The sequence below is a fragment of the Ruditapes philippinarum genome, unplaced genomic scaffold (assembly GCF_026571515.1).
Source record: "Ruditapes philippinarum isolate M1 unplaced genomic scaffold, ASM2657151v2 ctg4235_1_1_1_1, whole genome shotgun sequence".
NCBI classification, from domain to species: domain Eukaryota; kingdom Metazoa; phylum Mollusca; class Bivalvia; order Venerida; family Veneridae; genus Ruditapes; species Ruditapes philippinarum.
This window is the reverse complement of record NW_026859553.1, coordinates 1-19,445: the sequence shown is the minus strand read 5'-3', so window position 1 is coordinate 19,445 and position 19,445 is coordinate 1. Positions and strand designations below refer to the sequence as shown.

The window sequence follows — 19,445 nt, the reverse complement described above, 5'->3', positions numbered from 1 at the left end:
ATGTATACAGTAATCAGATCAAATAGGGCTAAAACAAGTTTAAAATATTAATGGAAAACATACAAGAAAGTATTAATCAAATTTCCTGCACTCTTAGTGAGCACACAAAAAATGTTAACGTTATGAGATCTTAGCAAAACAGATAACCTTCCATAGATTACACATGTGCATTAAATATAGTATTTTAGAAACTTAATCAAAACAAAAAGTGATCTTCAGCATCAACATTTTAGTAAAACTAGGCGTCAGATCTACAAGATTATCCAAGATTAAATCATGAAAAATATTCACTGGCTTTTCTTAAAGGTGCCAGATTTCACCATTGAAACTGTGGTCAATTTCCAGTTTTCTTACCAAAATAACAGGCCCATAATTGTCAATTTTATTGCTCACCTGAGTATGAGATAATGACAGTTCATAATGGACAGTATAAAACCATAGCACTTATAAGCACTATATAATACTATTTAAGTAAGAGTTTTAATATACCACTCAGCCACTGAAATTTATGTAACAAAGTCAAAGTTGCCTGAATACTTTGACCCATATACATTGTTCCATTGTTGTTAAAAACAAAAGTATGGGAAATACTGATGAATGCTCCAATATGTCACCATGACAAAGCTTAACATTACTTTACAAGAAAGTCTATTCAATAATCTCAATGACCTTGACCATATTGACCTTAAACCTCATCCAATGGTAGAGATCCATTGAAGGTTACTAACACTCCTTAAATTAAATGTTTCAGTCAATAAATAAAGATGCTAAAGAAAATGGTAAGTAAGTGTGATGAAGCAACAGAAAAGAGTGTCAATCATATGCTTCACAATTAAAAATACTTAGTATCAATACAATACTGTTGCAAGTTGATGTGCTTTATGAGCAAGCTGTTGTTGTGACACATTGTGATGAATGACATTGTAAATGTATTGAAACATTTTGATGGAGTTGTATTGAAACATTGCAATGTAGATGTAGTGAAACATTGCGATGTAGATGTAGTGAAACAATGCAATGTAGATGTAGTGAAACATTGCGATGTAGATGTAGTGAAACATTGCAATGTGATGTATTGAAACATTCTGATGTAGATGTAGTGAAACATTGCGATGTAGATGTAGTGAAACAATGCAATGTAGATGTTGTGAAACACTGTGATGTAAATGTAGTGAAACGCTGCGATGTGGATGCAGTGAAACATTGCAATGTAGATGTAGTGAAACAATGTGATGTAGATGAAGTGAAACAATGTGATGTAAATGTAGTGAAACACTTTGATGAAGATGTAGTGAAACATTGCAATGTAGATGTAGTGAAACAATGTGATGTAAATGTAGTGAAACGCTGCGATGTGGATGTAGTGAAACATTACAATGTAGATGTAGTGAAACAATGTGATGTGGATGTAGTGAAACACTGTGATGTGGATGTAGTGAAACATTGCGATGTGGATGTAGTGAAACATTACAATGTAGATGTAGTGAAACAATGTGATGTAAATGTAGTGAAACATTGCAATGTAGATGTAGTGAAACACTGCGATGTAGATGTAGTGAAACATTGCAATGTAGATGTAGTGAAACAATGTGATGTAAATGTAGTGAAACGCTGCGATGTGGATGTAGTGAAACATTGCGATGTAGATGTACGGAAACATTGCAATGTAGATGTAGTGAAACAATGTGATGTAAATGTAGTGAAACACTGCGATGTGGATGTAGTGAAACATTGCGATGTAGATGTAGCGAAACATTACAATGTAGATGTAGTGAAACACTGCGATGTAGATGTAGTGAAACATTGCGATGTAGATGTAGTGAAACATTGCAATGTGATGTATTGAAACATTCTGATGTAAATGTAGTGAAACATTGCAATGTAGATGTAGTGAAACATTACAATGTAGATGTAGTGAAACACTGCGATGTAGATGTAGTGAAACATTACAATGTAGATGTAGTGAAACACTGCGATGTAGATGTAGTGAAACAATGTGATGTAAATGTAGTGAAACACTGCGATGTGGATGTAGTAAAACATTGCGATGTAGATGTAGTGAAACAACATGATGTAGATGTAGTGACACATTGTGATGTAGATGTAGTGAAACATTGTGATATAGATGTAGTGAAACATTGTGATGTAGATGTAGTGAAACATTGTGATGTAGATGTAGTGAAACACTGCGATGTAAATGTAGTGAAACACTGCGATGTGGATGTAGTAAAACACTGCGATATAGATGTAGTAAAACATTGCAATGTAGATGTAGTGAAACAATGTGATTTAGATGTAGTGAAACAATGTGATGTAGATGTAGTGAAACATTGTGATGTAGATGTAGTAAAACACTGCAATGTGGATGTAGTGAAACATTTTAATGTAGATGTAGTGAAACATTTCAATGTAGATGTAGTGAAACATTGCAATGTAGATGTAGTAAAACAATGTGATGTAAATGTAGTGAAATGCTGCAATGTGGATGAAGTGAAACACTGTGATGTAGATGTAGTGAAACATTACAATGTAGATGTAGTAAAACAATGTGATGTAAATGTAGTGAAACACTGCGATGTGGATGTAGTGAAACATTGCGATGTAGATGTAGTGAAACATTACATGTAGATGTAGTGAAACAATGTGATTTAATGTAGTGAAATGCTGCGATGTGGATGTAGTGAAACATTGCGATGTAGATGTAGTGAAACATTACAATGTAGATGTAGTGAAACACAGTGATGTAGATGAAGTGAAACATTGTAATGTAGATGTAGTGAAACATTGTAATGTAGATGAAGTGAAACATTGCGATGTAGATGAAGTAAAACATTGTGATGTAGATGTAGTAAAACATTGTAGCTGTCTTCATTTTTCAAAATTAATTGAAATCAAAATGGCACAATTGTACACAGTCGATGCTCAAACCTTGATTACTTTCTTAGAAGACCATCACCTTGAACGTAGTTCAGGATAATATATATGACACATACAAACTAGATCAGCATACTTATCAATGTTAAGCATTTAAATTAAAGCATGTCAATAAAATTATATTTAAGACAATATTAACTTAATATAATAATATTACAGAACAAAATATGACAGTTTTGCAACAAATTTCTAAAAATGTTCCATTTCAAAATGTGAAACATGACAATCATATTATCTCTAAATTATAGCATTTACTGCATTTCAAAAACTATGCAATAATGGAAGTCAGCATCATTTAGAACATTCTAAAATCATAACAGTAGTACATTAAAAGCTCTTATATTCAACAGGGAAAGGTGTAATTATGACAAAAAACAGAAGCTGCATGCAATTCTAAATGCCTGCATTGCAAATGTAAACATGGCATAAAACTATACAAATAACTGGAACTAAATTACATATTTACTCTACAGAAATTGAAGAAAAAAACATTAAGAATTGAAACTTTAGATTTAATGGTATATGGATTTGAAAGGTTACCTCATTGAACTTACTTATTGATGAAAATGAAATATCCTTTACTCATTTTTAAGAACAATGGAGCCGGGGTTATAAAAATATATTGTTTAGAAAAGAGAGAAGTAAATAAAATAAGCTCTGAGTATAACAAATGATATCAGGGTAAGAGAAATGATGTCATGATGGGTAAGAGAAATGATGTCATGATGGGTAAGAGATAAAATGTCATGATGGGTAAGAGAAATGATGTCATGATGGGTAAGAGAAATGATGCAATGAGGGTAAGAGAAATGATGCAATAATGGGTAAGAGATAAAATGTCATGATGGGTAAGAGATAAAATGTCATGATGGGTAAGAGATAAAATGTCATGATGGGTAAGAGATAAAATGTCATGATGGGTAAGAGAAATTATGTCATGATGGCGGACGGGTAAGAGAAATAATGCCATGAGGGTAAGAGAAATGATGCCATGAGGGTAAAAGAAATGATGAAATGATGAGTAAGAGAAACGATGCCATGAGGGTTAATGATGTCATGATGTGAAATGATTTCATGATGGGTAGGAGAAATGATGTCATGATGGGTAAGAGAAATGATGCAATGAGGGTAAGAGAAATGATGCAATGAGGGTAAGAGATGTGATGTCATGAGGGTAATAGAAATGATGTCTTGATGGGTAAGAGAAAAGATGTTAGGATGGGTAAGAAAAATGATGCCATTATTAGTAAGAAAAATCATTTTTATAATGGGTAAGAAATGGTCGGTAAGTGTTGATGTATAAAAGGTACAACAATATTATTTTGATGTAATTTTGTCTGGAGTGATCAAACAAACATTATCAACCTAATAACTGGACTAAACAAGAAAGAACTTTTATTAAAATAACTTTACAACTAATGAAAGTCCCATTCATATAAAAAATGCATCATCATCAACTCCAGAAGAAAAAGGAGAAAACCTAATATTTTTGCCTTCACTTAAAGTTCTGCTTGCTGGAATTACAAGTTATTCATACAAATGTTAAAGGAATTGGCAGAAACTGTCACCAACATTCCACAAATGTGTGTTTCCAATTTTTTTCATCATCAAGATTTTAAATTTACACACACAACAAAAAGAAATCAACAAATCTGGGAAAATCTGCAATACATCAAACTTGGAAACTGTGTAAAACACTTTTAAGCTTGTATGATCAAAGAATAGGGAGAGCTATTGAGTCTTTCTTTGGTTACATTTTTGTATTTCCAAAACTGCTGAAAGACCATGAAACATGGAAGACAAAGGTCACCTAACTCTAGACTACCTTTTAACAGAGTTATGCCCCTTTTTGACTGCCAACACTGAGAATAGTTGAGCTGGCTGTCTTAATGACAGCTCTTTATATGTAAAAAAATTACATCAAAAATTAATTAAATGTGGGAAATATTTTCCTGTTGAATATAATCCTGTAACAAATATATTCATAGTCATAATTGATTTAGTCCAGAATTTATACTTGCACATATCCTAAAATAAATGTTTAAAAAATATATTAAAGGTTGAATATGAGCTGATTCATTAAGTTAAGACTATGTTGTTTACCAAGTTCATTAAGTTAACAAAGATCTTGTTGTTTACCAAGTTCATTAAGTTAACAAAGATCATGTTGTTTACCAAGTTCATTTAGTAACAAAGATCTTGTTGAGCTACCACAACTTATCTGTACTGCTTGCAAAGGCTGATATAACACAATGAGTCAACACAAAATGTGATATTTTCAAGAGTTGCATAACCTAGGGTAAAAATATAAGAGCTGTTGTTCATGAAAGCAATATAATAAAATCTTACATAAAAAGTAATAACAGGTATTATGGAACACCCTGCACAAAACAAACAAATTTCCATTTGTTTCATACTTTAAGTCATTTGTACAAATTTTGCAAAATAATGATATGAGCTCTCATTCATGATGTCACCAAATCAAGACGTCATATTGTTCTTGTTGAAAAATAATTCTGTCAAATTTCTTTTGTTAAAATTTTTAACATGATCAGTGTAAATTTAATGTACTTCTTGTAATTAAGCACATTTTACTCAAGACAGAATGTCTTTCCGAAAATATTTCCACTAAAGATTTTTCTTCTAAATTCAAATGTAGTTCAGCCACTGTGAAATTATAAAAACATAATTTCATTGTATTCTGAAAAGCATGTAATAAAAAGCTCTAGCAGATTTATTTTTAACAATAAAGCTTACTAACAGAAAGACTAGATTGTATTTTTAGTGGACCAACTGGATGGGAAATTTTCATCAAAAACCTTAAGATCTGATCATACTTAGATACAAAGGCCGAGATAATTGTCTTTCTTTAAATTTTTATCAACGATTTCACTGTCCTCTTTAACACTTTAAAACATAGTAATGCATCAAAATTTGTCATACACTTGGGAACACCAGCAGGTTTTTATCCACAATTTTTTACATTCATTATTAGAAAATTGACTGGAAATACTATATCCAATCCTTAAATAATTAAAAATGATCTATTAGGCCACTATTACAAACACTCCTTTCTCTCTAATAATTCCTTTTTTCTATCATTTTATTCTTGCATCACCATGGGGCATTTATAAGATAATTAGGGTAGAGAGGCACTTATTTGCTTCTGAATGTTTATTTGCTTTTATTATTTGTTCTTTTTTTTTCTTTTTTTGTTATTCATTTTATTTATCTTAATCTTCCCCCATTGCAAAAGGCAATGCCATGGGGCATTTAATAGGTCATTGTGGTGGATAAGGGGGTGCATTTATTGGATTGCTTACATTAGTTGTGTTTTTTTTCATCATGAATGTAAATGAGCCTCCATTCTCCTGGATCCATTGTCCTACTAGCATCAGTGGAAGCATCTGTTAATTTCTCAATATTAAATATCCGCATATATTGTAAAGACTAATGGATGATATGTAAATTAGGGCCTAACGTAATCAATAATTTAAACGCTCATAAACACCTCATAATTGCAGTATCATTTATTGATATCCGAATCCATTATCTAAATACATATGGCAAAGTTTGTGATACACTCCCATGGGAAATGCATAATATTTACAGCACTATGTTTTTTTCTTTATTTAATCAGAGACAAAAGTGGCAGATAAAAATAATTGATAGTGAGTGGTCTATGAGAGTTTTAAATGAGTAAAATTGATTTAAATACAGAAGTTTTCAAGTTATATCATTTCAAAATTTTTAATTTTTCTCATTTGTTTGGTATAAGGCAAGACTAGCTAACATAATAACACTGAGTCAGCTATAATACAATAATAATCATTTTGCTTTAAGCATTATCTTAATGAGGAGATAACTTTTAACTTACTGTATCTACATCTAAACTAAAGGAGCTAGGTTTGAGCCCTGGTGGTCACGTAGGAATTATAACTTCATTATATATGTCATTGTTATTCTAGAAAAAATGTACTTTCCTTACATTACAATGTTATCCTGACTCCAGATTTTGTACAGTTGTATCTACATGTGCGAGACAGGAGAAACAAATTTACCTTCCTGTAAAAAGTCTGAACATATATACAAGTATATATATTCATAAAAGCTCAAAATATTTTCTAAACAATAAAACTTATACAGTACTGATTTGAACGACTACAAATGTCATTTTAATGTGCTTAGGATATATTTAATTAACAAAAGCATATAGAATATACTTCACTACAATACAGTACATAAATTTCATCAATACCAACATTTTCACGACAGTCAATTTAAAAGAAAATTTTCTGTTAAACATTTCTATGTATAAAATTCTACAATAGCCTATGTTTTAAAATAGAATTAACTCAAGGAAAAAGTATTTCTGAGATTTGACTTAATTTCAGTCGTAATATCATTTATACATGATGTGGTTTATTTCCACTTATTGAATGTAGATAATATTCGTACCTTCTATTCTGAGTAACTTAATGTTCGGCAAAGGAATGCGTTATTAGGCTCAAATTCTATAAAACCATTAGTAACGCCTAAGCCTCACATTCTATTGGGAGTTATTAAATGCACCGTGCACTTTAATGCCTCATCTCAAGAAGATTTTTTGTTTTTGTTAAAGAATTATGTTTTATGTTTCAAGTAAAAAAAGAAATTCATGAAAATTTATGTTACTAAAAAAAGGGGAAAAAAAGAAAGGTTTGTTTTGCTATGAATTTCTCAAATGATGCTTGGCTTTAGAAAATCTATTTTAGGTTTAACACGGAAATAGAATTTATATTGACAGAAGATTAAAATCATTATTGTAATGTTACGTAAGTTTTGTACATAATAAAAATAAAATAATCTTTGTCATTGGAAACCCTGTACTAATATTATATACATACCCTAGCATCTTTCTTGAATCTTTCAACATTTTTGATATTTGTGACCTCATCAAATCCAAGCAACATTATCATGGCATCAAACACGTACAGTAAGACATTAGCAAGGTGACAGTCGTCTGCATTATCATCCTCCGCGATTACTACCAACGTTAAACTACAATCATAATTATGTTGACCAAATGAAAATATGACATATTTTCTTATCAATTTATTAATATTCACACTTTTTGTTAACATCATTTTCATTTTCAACACAAGATTTTCTTTACATTTCACAAAATCATTTAATGTGGTAACTGTGTAGTGGCAAAAAATAAAAAATTGAAAATTGACATATTAAGGATTCTAATTTGAACAACAAACATTTTACAAAGACCTTAAACTGCTGCATCTTTAATGTAGAAATGCTCGACTTTGGCACTTTATCTAATATAGTTTAAAGGTGTACATACAAAGGAAATTAACACAGCATCAATGAATTTGTCTCAACTTTGCATGATAATGAAAAACATTTTAAGCAAAAACAAAAGCTGTCTGTAAGACAGCAGGGTCGACTATTCTCAGTAAGAAAAGGGGTATAACTCTGTAAAAAACTTAACCCAGAGTTATGGGGCTTGTGCCCATCATATAAGATAGTCACAGAGAAAAAGTGTGTGACATTTCATACCATTCCCTTAAGTGGTTTGGTAGGTACCAACTTACACAGTTAACATTTTACCAAAGTGTTGCGGTAATGCAGACACAGACACTGATGCAGGGGTGAGTACAACACTAATTAATTTGAGCTTGACAGAAAAATGATCTGAATATGAACAAGAGCTGTCGGTAGGACAGCAACGCTCGACTATTCTTAGTGCTTGATAGTAAATAAAAATGCTTGATACAGTTACCTCCTCCTCTTTACAGGTTGGGGTAATGATGGTGAACAAGTGTGCAAAGTTTCAAAACCATTTGTCAATGAACTTTGAAAATATTTGAGGTATTACAAATACTTTAAAATAAATTCTAAGTCGAAAAAGGGGCATAATTCTGTCAAAATGCTTGATAGAGTTACCTCCTCCTGTCAACAGGTTGGGGTCATGATGGTGAACAAGTGTGCAAAGTTTCAAAGCCATATGTCAATGGACTTTGAAAATATTTGAACTATTACAAAAACTTTAACGTAAATTCTAAGTCGAAAAATGGGCATAATTCTGTCAAAATGCTTGATAGAGTTACCTCCTCCTGTCTACAGGTTGGGGTCATGATGGTGAACAAGTGTGCAAAGTTTCAAAGCCATATGTCAATGGACTTTGAAAATATTTGAACTATTACAAAAACTTTAACATAAGTGGTTACGCCGACGCAGACGCCGACGCTCGGGTGACTGCAATAGCTCTACTTATTCTTATCGAATAGTCAAGCTAAAAAATGTTGTTATTTTCTGACTGTCCCCATAGGATAGGTCCTTTACCATAGGATTAAAGATCCTGAAGTCCAAGTTTCTGCTTTTCCCCTGTTGGTGCAGTGGTTACAAATACAACTGAATGGTGCAAAAATTTTCTTCAGTGACATTGTTTGGCTTTGTCAATACACTGAATATTTTTTTGTTTATTTCAGATTTTCAAAGAAATATATTAAAACTAGGCAAACATCAGTATAGTGTCTGACCAGTGACATATGCTCAATATTAGGATAAAATACCTGTCATTGAAAGATTTCCAGACAATTTTTGAATCATCAGTTACTGTTGACAGCAGCTCCACATCATGTGACTTTGCAAACATATGTACTCCATTCAATGAACCTATTACAGGAAATGGCAACTGAAATAAAGATCGAATATAAGATATTCTTACACAAACTTATCCCTTAACTTGCTCAAACAGAAAATCATAAGACTTTGCCTCCAGTATACCAGGCCAGGGTGCACAGCTGTTCAGTCTAAGCAGGCTATTTACTATTGGAAGATAAATTTTTGTATTTTGAAATTGAAATCCTTTGAATGGACTGCTAAAAAATTCAAAAGCTGGGTCAATCTATTACACAACTTAAGCAGGTTAACGGTAAACTAAGGGAAACTACTGTGTTCATGTCTTTTTTTTATAGAGAATTAAAAGACCTGAGATTTCATAATGAACTGCAAGCTTGATACACACATTTTGCAAAAGCCATCAAGCAATAACTTTTCTTTTGTCATCAATCATAAGTAATTAAGATTTATCCTGATTACGAGGCAATAACTCTTTTCAATAATTACAAAATTTACAACCAGCCATTAAAACTTTCACTCAAAAAAAAAAAAAGATGAGGAAAAATAAACCTGACACAATAAAGTCTCACTGCTCGATGGATAATCCAGTGACTTGAAAAAAAAATGACCGTTATAATTCCATAACCACTCATGATATTGGCAAGTGCAAAATATTGATCATGATTTCCAAGTTATTAAACTTGTAATAATTGCAGCAAAGTAGAAAATAATTTGATAATAAATCAGTGAAAAAAATGTTCATTGCTGATAAATTACCCACAAGCTCACACTTTCGGAAAACTTACATTTTTTCTTCCCAATTTTCACTCAATCTATGGTTGAGGTATCTAAAGACATAATTCAGCAAGTTAATGTAGCCAAACCAGGATGTAAAATATAAAACATGATAAAAGATGCTTTCCATATACATAAAATGTATTATCTCCCCTGGTTGAATTTGGAGGATCATTCCTACATTGTGACGAAAACATTATATGCATGTTCAATATTGAGCTACTCAGTTCTGTATATTAAATTTAGTTTGAATCAGCACCAAAAGAAGTTTTAGAAATAAAAAGCCAATCAAAATTATGTATTCATTTAGTGTAGCAGAATAAATATGGCTGGTTCTGTGGTTTGGTTCTGTCCGTGAGGAAGATCAGAGCAGAATTATATAGAAATCTCAAACATCTTGTATTAAAAACATTTTTGCTGTTTCTTTGCGAAATAATTTATAAACGCTTTGGTGATATTAACATTTTCAGAAAGAACAAATTTAAAATTAAATGAAGAAGCTATAAAGCTTGACAAATGAGTTTTGTACTATCTTCTTCAAATATGTAAGCTAGGTAGGGGTGTGGATCGTCGGATAAGTGACGATCCGATCCGAACCACGATTCAGCACTTACGATTCACAAATCGTACCACAAATCTTTTGTTATCAAGACACCCATAAAATATGTACATTAGTTATAAAAACATGTTTATTTAAAAAAAAAACAATACTAAACATTAAACATAAAATATAAACAAGGTTTATGTTTTTATTCTTTGGATGAGTATTTTTGTTTTGTTTTTTTGAAACCAATTACTTCCTAGCTCAGCATCATGGTACATTAACCAGCAAATTGTATTTAGGTAAACTTCATATAATTTATACTCAAATCGTATTTTTCTCGATTTTAAGTGTGTGAGAAACAGTGAATGTATAAAAAAAATTAGATCGCGATCCACGATCTCTGGGCTTACGAATATTCAAACTTGATTTTTCACTTTGATTCGTGATTATTCGAGTACTCGGATACTCGCCCCAGCCCTAAAGCTAGGTATAATTATGATAAATAAGGACAGGAAAATGCAGTCTCAACCAACAATACTATTATATTATAGACAATACACTATTACAAACAAGTTATACTGATATAAAAGGCACTCCGATTGAGGTATTACCCATGGATTTGACTGCAGGAGGATTTCACAAATCTGTACTTGGGCAGTCAAATCAGTTGTATATCCTCATATACCAGAGACAACAGTCCAAATTCACCAGTGGGTGTTTAACTCATAGTTCATCTCTCCCAACAGCCCTGGCTTGAAATGGTGTACCACTTCGTACACATGAAATGAGTACCTAAGAACCAACTCTATAAAAAGCTCCCATGAGAAAAATTTCCGTCCAAGCTTTTTCTTTCCACTGTAAGGATCAATCACTTAAAGACTTAAAACCTCATGACAGCCTTCGTCATTATATACAGGAGGTGACTAGCCATACAAACCTGCATGGCTTACAACCAGTTCTAGCCTAAAATAAAATACCTAAATATAGCCATAGCAGACTTTTTAAAATATTTATTATTTATTTTCCTATGTACCGTATAAGTGGTTTTTTCTGCAGTGACTTTATTTCTGCGTTTTCTGCGATCAGTTTTCGGAACCACAGAATATTTCTCTTACCTGCTACAATATGTATCCTACATTGTGACCTGTTTTGTCTAAAGTATAACAAGTAACAGATACATGTAATAACGGTTAGCAGGTTTTCGAGTTGTATAAAATTGCTGTCCCCTATGTATGTAAATCTGTGTTTGTAAGGATGTACGTATTGTTAATTGTGCTAATTTAAGAATAAAGATATTTCAAACCATTCCAACCCTTATACTGCTAAATAATCGTTGTATACTTTAATTGTCATCTGATTTACGGTAAACTTCTATCAATTTTATTAAATTAAAGATACTACCGGGGTATATTTTTCACATGTCACTTCACGCTGATCAAAGATGTATACCTTTCTATTGTTGCGCATTATATGTGTTTGCAAGCAAACAATATAATTGTATGTAATTACTATACAGTTTTGCGGTGACGACGATAAACAAATGCGAACGTGTACATGCAAATATAATAGATAGGGTAATGTGACTTAGACTTTGATAAGACGAGTCGCAGAATTTAAATCACATTTTGTCCAAAGAATGTGTCACAGAAATAAAGTCAGCAAAAATAAAAACATGCCAAAATTTGGAAAAACCGCAGAATTTGGAGCTCGTAGAAAAAACCACTTACACGGTAACATGTTTGTTAACTTGTTTTGTCACTAATTCCTTGTTAAAAATAATAAAAAAGCATCTCAAATCCTTAATTATTGAACTTGTCTCAGACTGCTTAAGTCAGGGTCTGCTGTTTAATAAATAGTAGATATTTGTTTGTTTTGCATGTAAGATTGAAATATATTTCACTGAGAGAACATCAGATGCAATATTTTCTTTTTTTAACTGATATAGCCGTGTAAGGTCCCACATTCTCCTTTTTGATGCCATCACCTCATGACGTCACATCATGATGTCACATTATCAATTTTGAAATATAGTTCTGTTAAATTTTCTCAAATTATGTTACATTTTTAACATGATGTATGCTAACATCGACTTTCTTTTCCCAAAGAAGCAAAATTTATGTATGACTGCATTTATTTCTGCCTGTTATTCTATTTAGTTATGATATTCTTTTCATTAGCATTCAGACATAGTCTGGCTACAGTGAAATTATATATTATAAATTTCACTAGTGGTTTATCAGAATATAAACATCTGATATATTACAGTAAAACACTGGAAAGCATGAAATAAAGGTGGTTTATCAGTTTGCACACCTTTATATAAGCACACTGACACTCTTATTAGCTAATGATAGTCTACAGAAACACATATGGATTGATACCAACCTGCTGAATAGCATGGGTAATAAGGGTTTCCAGTGAAGTTGTTTCTCTTTATTCTATTTACTGTAAACCTGAACATGAGCCACAGCTGGGCGGGGCAATGCTTGACTTTTTTACTTTTTTTAAAAGCAAACAAATAAACGATTTAAACAAATCTTTTAACAAAATTAAAGAAAAGAAATTAAGTTTTCCCTTTTTTTAAATTCTAATAGGTCTGTCTAGTCACACTTTTTGTTTTGTTCATCCAAGTTTTTATCTTTTCTATAAATAAATGACAAAGTTAAGAAAATATAATCACAATTCAATCATTTGACAGTCAAGATCATTTAAAGGTCAAGGTCATATCTAAATTATTCAACATGTATGTTGGGTCATAAGTGTTGTTTTGCCCACATATGAAGCAAATCCGTATATAAATAGATCTAACAAAATCTTAACCAAAATTCAATACTTTGACCTTGATGGTCAAAGTGATTTAAATGTCAAGTTCATTTAAACTTTTTAGAATGTCTTGTCTAAAAGGTTATTTTGTACAAGTATGAAAATAATCCATCAATTAATTACAAAGTTATAGCCAACTTAAGTATAACTATAATCAGTGAAAATAAAACAATTTGAACTTCAAGGTCAAGGTCATTTAAAAGTCCAGTCAAACTTTTCAAAGGTCTTGTCCAAAATGCTGTTTTTGTCAAAGTATGAAGATAATCCAGTAATTAATTACCAAGTTACAGTCAATTATAGCAAAAATCAGTGAAAATTCAATAATATAAACTTCAAGGTCAAGGTCATAACAGAGCCAAGATAAATTTGGGTTTATTGTTCATGAAGATCTTATCTTAAAAAATGTTCTCCTATAATATGACGTCAATCCATTCAATAATAACAAAGTTATAGCCAGTTACAGCAAAAAAAAGAAAATATCATTAATTTGACCTTCATGGTCAAATGTCATTTGTGAGTGAAGGTCTGTCTAGTAAACTTGAAGGTCTATCCTGAAAGATTATTATGTTCAAGTTTGAAGACAATCCATTCAAAAATAACAAAGTTATAGCCACTAATAAAAAACAAGATTGCATTTGAGAAAAATGCTATGCCACCGCAATGTTCAAATTTCATAGCTGTACATCAAAGGACAAGAAAGTAGGTTACATCATCAAAATCTAGGTCACCTGATATCAAAGTTCAATTTTACAACTAAAACTGTGCACATGGTCAAAATGTCATTGCCGTACATTAAAGGACAAGAAAGTAGGTCACTGTCCCCTTGGGCAAGGCATAATTTTGACCCAAGGGTTTAATTCAAAACAATCTTGATACAGGTCCACCAAACAACATTTCAAGTCAAATATCTAAGCTATGGCTTTCTCCCATTCAGAAAACATTTGTTTTATTTTCTGTTTTTACTATGTGTACATAATGAGAATCACTGCCCCCGGGCAGGGCCAATTTTGACACCAGGGGAAAAATTTTAACAACTTTGGTACAGGACCTATAAATGATATTATATATCAAACATCAAAGCTCTATGCCTTGTACCTTCAGACAAAAATATTTTTTATTTTTTCACTATATGTACATAATGATCATCAATGACCCCCGGGGCAGAACCAATTTTGACCCCAGGGCTATAATTTTAACAATCTTGCAAGAGGTTCACTACACAATGTTTCATGCAAAATATCTTAACTCTAGCCTTTGTAAATTTAGAGAAGATGATTTTTTAAGTTTTTACTATATACATATAAGGAAAACATATGGCCCCCGGGGCGGGGCTAATTTTGACACAAGAGGCTAAATTTGAATAACTTTTGTAGAGTACCTTAAGATGATATTATTTAACAAATATTAAAGCTCTACGCCTTGTACCTTCAGACAATAAGATTCTTTGATTTTTTACTATATGTATATATTGAAATCAATGACCCCAGGGCAGGGGGCAATTTTGACCCCAGGGCTATAATTTGAACAATCTTGCTAGAGGTTTACTACACAATGTTTCATGCAAAATATCTAACCTCTAGCATTTGTCAATTGCTAGAAGAATTTATTTTGAAGTTTTTACTATATACATATAATATAGCATAATGGAAAACCAATGACCACCGGGGCGGGGCCGATTTTGACCCCAGGGCTATAATTTGAACAATCTGGGTAGAGGTCTACCAGACAATGCCTTATGCAAAATATCTAAGCTCTAGGCCTTTTGGGTCTTTACAAGAAGGTGTTTTAAGTTTTTTCTATAAGTACATATAGTGAAAATCAATGACCCCGGGGCGGGGCCGATTTTGACCCAAGGGCTATTATTTGAACAATCTTGGTAAGGGTCTACCAGACGATGCCTTATGCAAAATATCTAAGCTCTAGGCCTTTTGGGTCTGTACAAGAAGGTATTTTAAGTTTTTACTATATGTACATAGTGAAAATCAATGACCCCCGGGGCGGGGCCAATTTTGACCCCAGGGCTATAATTTGAACAATCTTGTTAGAGGTCTACCAGACAATGCCTTATGCAAAATATCTAAGCTCTAGGCCTTTTGGGTCTTTACAAGAAGATTTTTTAAATTTATTCTTATAATTCCTTTTGGTTGCCATGGCAACCAGATTTCTGCATGGAATTAAATTCTTTGAACAACTTTGGAAGCCCTTCACCCAAGGAACAATCCTGCCAAGTTTGGTTGAAATTGGACCAGTGGTTTTTCACAAGAAGATTTTTTAAGTTCACTATATAATCTATATAACACACACACAAACACACACACAAACACACACACACACACACAGGTGAATCGCTATATGCCACCGCATCGCAGATGCTGCGGTGGCATAAAAATCAGCAAAATAAACAAGCAAAATTTAGACATTTATCCTTGAAGGTCAAGGTCATTTATGAATGAAGGTTAAGGTTAGGCTGGTCTACTTAACCCTTTACCACATATATACGCGAAACAACACACTTTCGACCCCCCCCCCTTTTTGGGGCCTCAAATAGTGAAAAAATGTCCTATTTGGGCCCTAAACATAAGTTTTCGTTTGAGAAATGTTGCTAAAAAAATTGAGCATTTTTTCGGCGCCGCCCCCCATTCAAAAGATACATCAGGGGGTTGCCAGAAGGGGGATGTGCCCCCTTCTCTTAGGGGGGTTTGAAGGGGGGCGGAGTCCCCCTCATCGCCAAGAAAATTTTGGGCTTGTGAGAGGCTAAAAATGACCCCAGGTCGACCATAATGTAACGTTTAACCAACGCTGAAAAGCCTTTGACTCTATCTCAATCCCTTGAGAAGTTGCAGCACTTTGAAATAAATTTTGATGGAAAAAATCGAGGCAAAATAGTGATTTTTGGCAATTTTGAGATGTCCCCTCGTTGCCATGGTAACAGGAAATTTAAGACTGAGCATGTCGTTACAAAGGCAATGGTCCAGTCAACATTTGTGCCAAGTTTGATTAGTATTGAAGCATTTTTCAGAGTTTCATAGCAGTTTGAACTTGTAACAGGAGGCTTTTCAGTGAAAACGGCCATTTTTCACAATATGCTCATGGGGGAAAGGGTTAATTAAAAAAAATATAAATGTTACAAAACAACAATTTTTCACCAAAATTAGGTGAAAGACCACATGTTAACATGGCAAAAGTAGTTTTTAGGTGATTCCAAAGTTTTTCATCATTTTTTGTTAACCCTTTACCACATATATACGCGAAACAACGCACTTTCGACCCCCCCCCCCTTTTTGGGGCCTCAAATAGTGAAAAAATGTCCTATTTGGGCCCTAAACATAAGTTTTCGTTTGAGAAATGTTGCTAAAAAAATTGAGCACTTTTTCGGCGCCGCCCCCCATCCAAAAGATACATCAGGGGGTTGCCAGAAGGGGGATGTGCCCCCTTCTGTTAGGGGGGTTTGAAGGGGGGCGGAGTCCCCCTCATCGCCAAGAAAATTTTGGACTTGTGAGAGGCTAAAAATGACCCCAGGTCGACCATAATGTAACGTTTAACCAACGCTGAAAAGCCTTTGACTCTATCTCAATCCCTTGAGAAGTTGCAGCACTTTGAAATAAATTTTGATGGAAAAAATCGAGGCAAAATAGTGATTTTTGGCAATTTTGAGATGTCCCCTCGTTGCCATGGTAACAGGAAATTTAAGACTGAGCATGTCGTTACAAAGGCAATGGTCCAGTCAACATTTGTGCCAAGTTTGATTAGTATTGAAGCATTTTTCAGAGTTTCATAGCAGTTTGAACTTGTAACAGGAGGCTTTTCAGTGAAAACGGCCATTTTTCACAATATGCTCATGGGGGAAAGGGTTAAAGGTCTTGTCCTAAGGGTTATTGTGGCCAAGTATGAAGACAATACACCAAGTACTTCATTATCAAGGTACACGTTTGCGGATCGCAGCGGCAACATCGACATGACTGTACATGTACATAACAATAACTCTATTTTTATTGTTATAAAAGTCAAGCTTAAAATCATTAGGTACTGACTGGGGTTTGTTCCTCAGATCTTTCAATTACTAGGTGGACATATATGAAAGGAATAAAGTTGGAAAAATTAAATAAACAAAATAAGGCACAGTTTTCTTCTATGGTTGACTCTATATATTTGGTAACATTTTGCAGTATCAGCCTTGCAATTTTCGTTTTTGACTTTTTAATTCGAGGTCTGTTTTATACCAAAGTATAGTTTGCATCTGTTGTCGTGTTGATCGAGTGTTCGTTCTATCACACCTGACTTTAAGTTCGTAAAGCCTCTCAATGGTTTGATAGGACTATTTTAACGAGTTAAAACAACAAAGGCACCGGTAACAAAGGTAGTTTCTAATTCCTACACATTACACTAGAAATAAAGTTAAAAACGTACAGGTTTCAAACCATTTTTATTCCGAGCAAACACTGGGACTCCTCCACTAGCTGTCAAACAAAATATATATGCAACCATCGCCACAGAAAAACCGAGTTTCTTTCTGTCTCTGTTTATGGTTTGTTTGATTACATTTTTTCTTTGAAGAATAAAAGCTTACAAGGAGATAATATTCAATGATACACTTCCCTTTTATACAATACCATCCTCACAATTTCTTAATTTTGTGCAAATCAATACCCTTCAAACGTTTTAATTGGCTGAAACAACGGTAGGACTCTTTCAAACAAATTACGAATGTTTAATTCATTAGGTTGATTCGGGTAAAAAGTGAATCAAACACAGTTATATACATGAGTAGCGTCTGCATGTGCGATTTTATGAAAATAAAGAAAATGTGATTTTTTTCAAATGTGAAAAAAATGAAATGAAATTTCGATAATTTAAGGCAACTGTTGTGCAGGTCATATCTTCTGCGATTGACTTGCATTCATTATGACGTAGTGCTTGCGCCATTGACGTGACTTAGCTTGAGTTTCGAACTCGCGTCAATGCAAAACTAAAGCATTTTGACATTTTCGCATGCTGCTAAGTAGGTAAACTGCTGCTAAGTAGGTAAAAAATAGGGATAACTCTCCATCGTCTGTCCGTCTCTCCGTCCGTTCGTCGTAAAAAAAATGTCCGGACTACAGAATCAGAGATATGGCCATAAGATGAATTTTATTTGTCCAGACTACTCCTCTTTCACCTGTTACTTTTCCAATTTCAATGAAACTTAACAGGATTATTTGGTAGCTCAAGTCCTTGTGCTAAGTTGCGCATATTACACAGGTTTTCCATTTAAATAATTTTTTGCTGAGTTATGGCCCTTAAAAAAAATGTGTTTGGCCTATTACTGTAATGATTGGAAGGAAATTTTTTCAAAAAAAAATTTCCTTTCTATAGTATCGGTCTGCCTATATTGAAAAAGAACGAACAACACCTAATTGAATTCTGTTTAAGCTCAATAGAAAATAAGTAGTTAATGCGACCAAGAAAGTAGTGCAGCAGAACTATATGTATACTTTCAAACGTGGATGACTTGAAGAAAAAGCTGATGTTCAAAAAAACTTGAAATGATGATATTCAATGTCAGCTTACATCAATGGAACATAATCTTAAACGTGTACGGAAAAAAAACATCAGTATTATTACGCATTAGGCCAAAGAAAAGTTTGTGTCCATGTACCTATGTACAATAAATTGAATATAAATAAGGTGTAATTTTGTAGCAGAGATGCTGAAAAGTTCACATATATAAATCAACCGAAGGAAATGAAAAAGT

At 33.0% G+C, this 19,445-nt stretch overlaps 1 protein-coding gene across 3 annotated transcripts in view; it reads right to left on the bottom strand.

Annotated features, from left to right (window-relative positions):
• The window catches only part of LOC132756950 (protein fuzzy homolog), a 63,584-nt gene extending 45,307 nt beyond the window's left edge, over nucleotides 1-18,277 (bottom strand). Inside the window, exons 1-3 of one of the 3 annotated variants that reach the window (XM_060748093.1) lie at nucleotides 18,122-18,277; nucleotides 9,504-9,625; nucleotides 7,821-7,974 (exon numbers count right to left, since the gene is read on the bottom strand). In XM_060748093.1, the coding sequence (XP_060604076.1) occupies nucleotides 7,821-7,974; nucleotides 9,504-9,625; nucleotides 18,122-18,199 (354 nt within the window). In that variant the 5' untranslated portion in view covers nucleotides 18,200-18,277. Of the gene's footprint in view, nucleotides 1-7,820; nucleotides 7,975-9,503; nucleotides 9,626-13,276; nucleotides 13,396-17,934; nucleotides 18,029-18,121 lie in introns of those variants that run through there. The other 2 variants (XM_060748094.1, XM_060748096.1) reach the window with 2 other exon arrangements.
• Nucleotides 18,278-19,445: the final 1,168 nt, after the last annotated feature.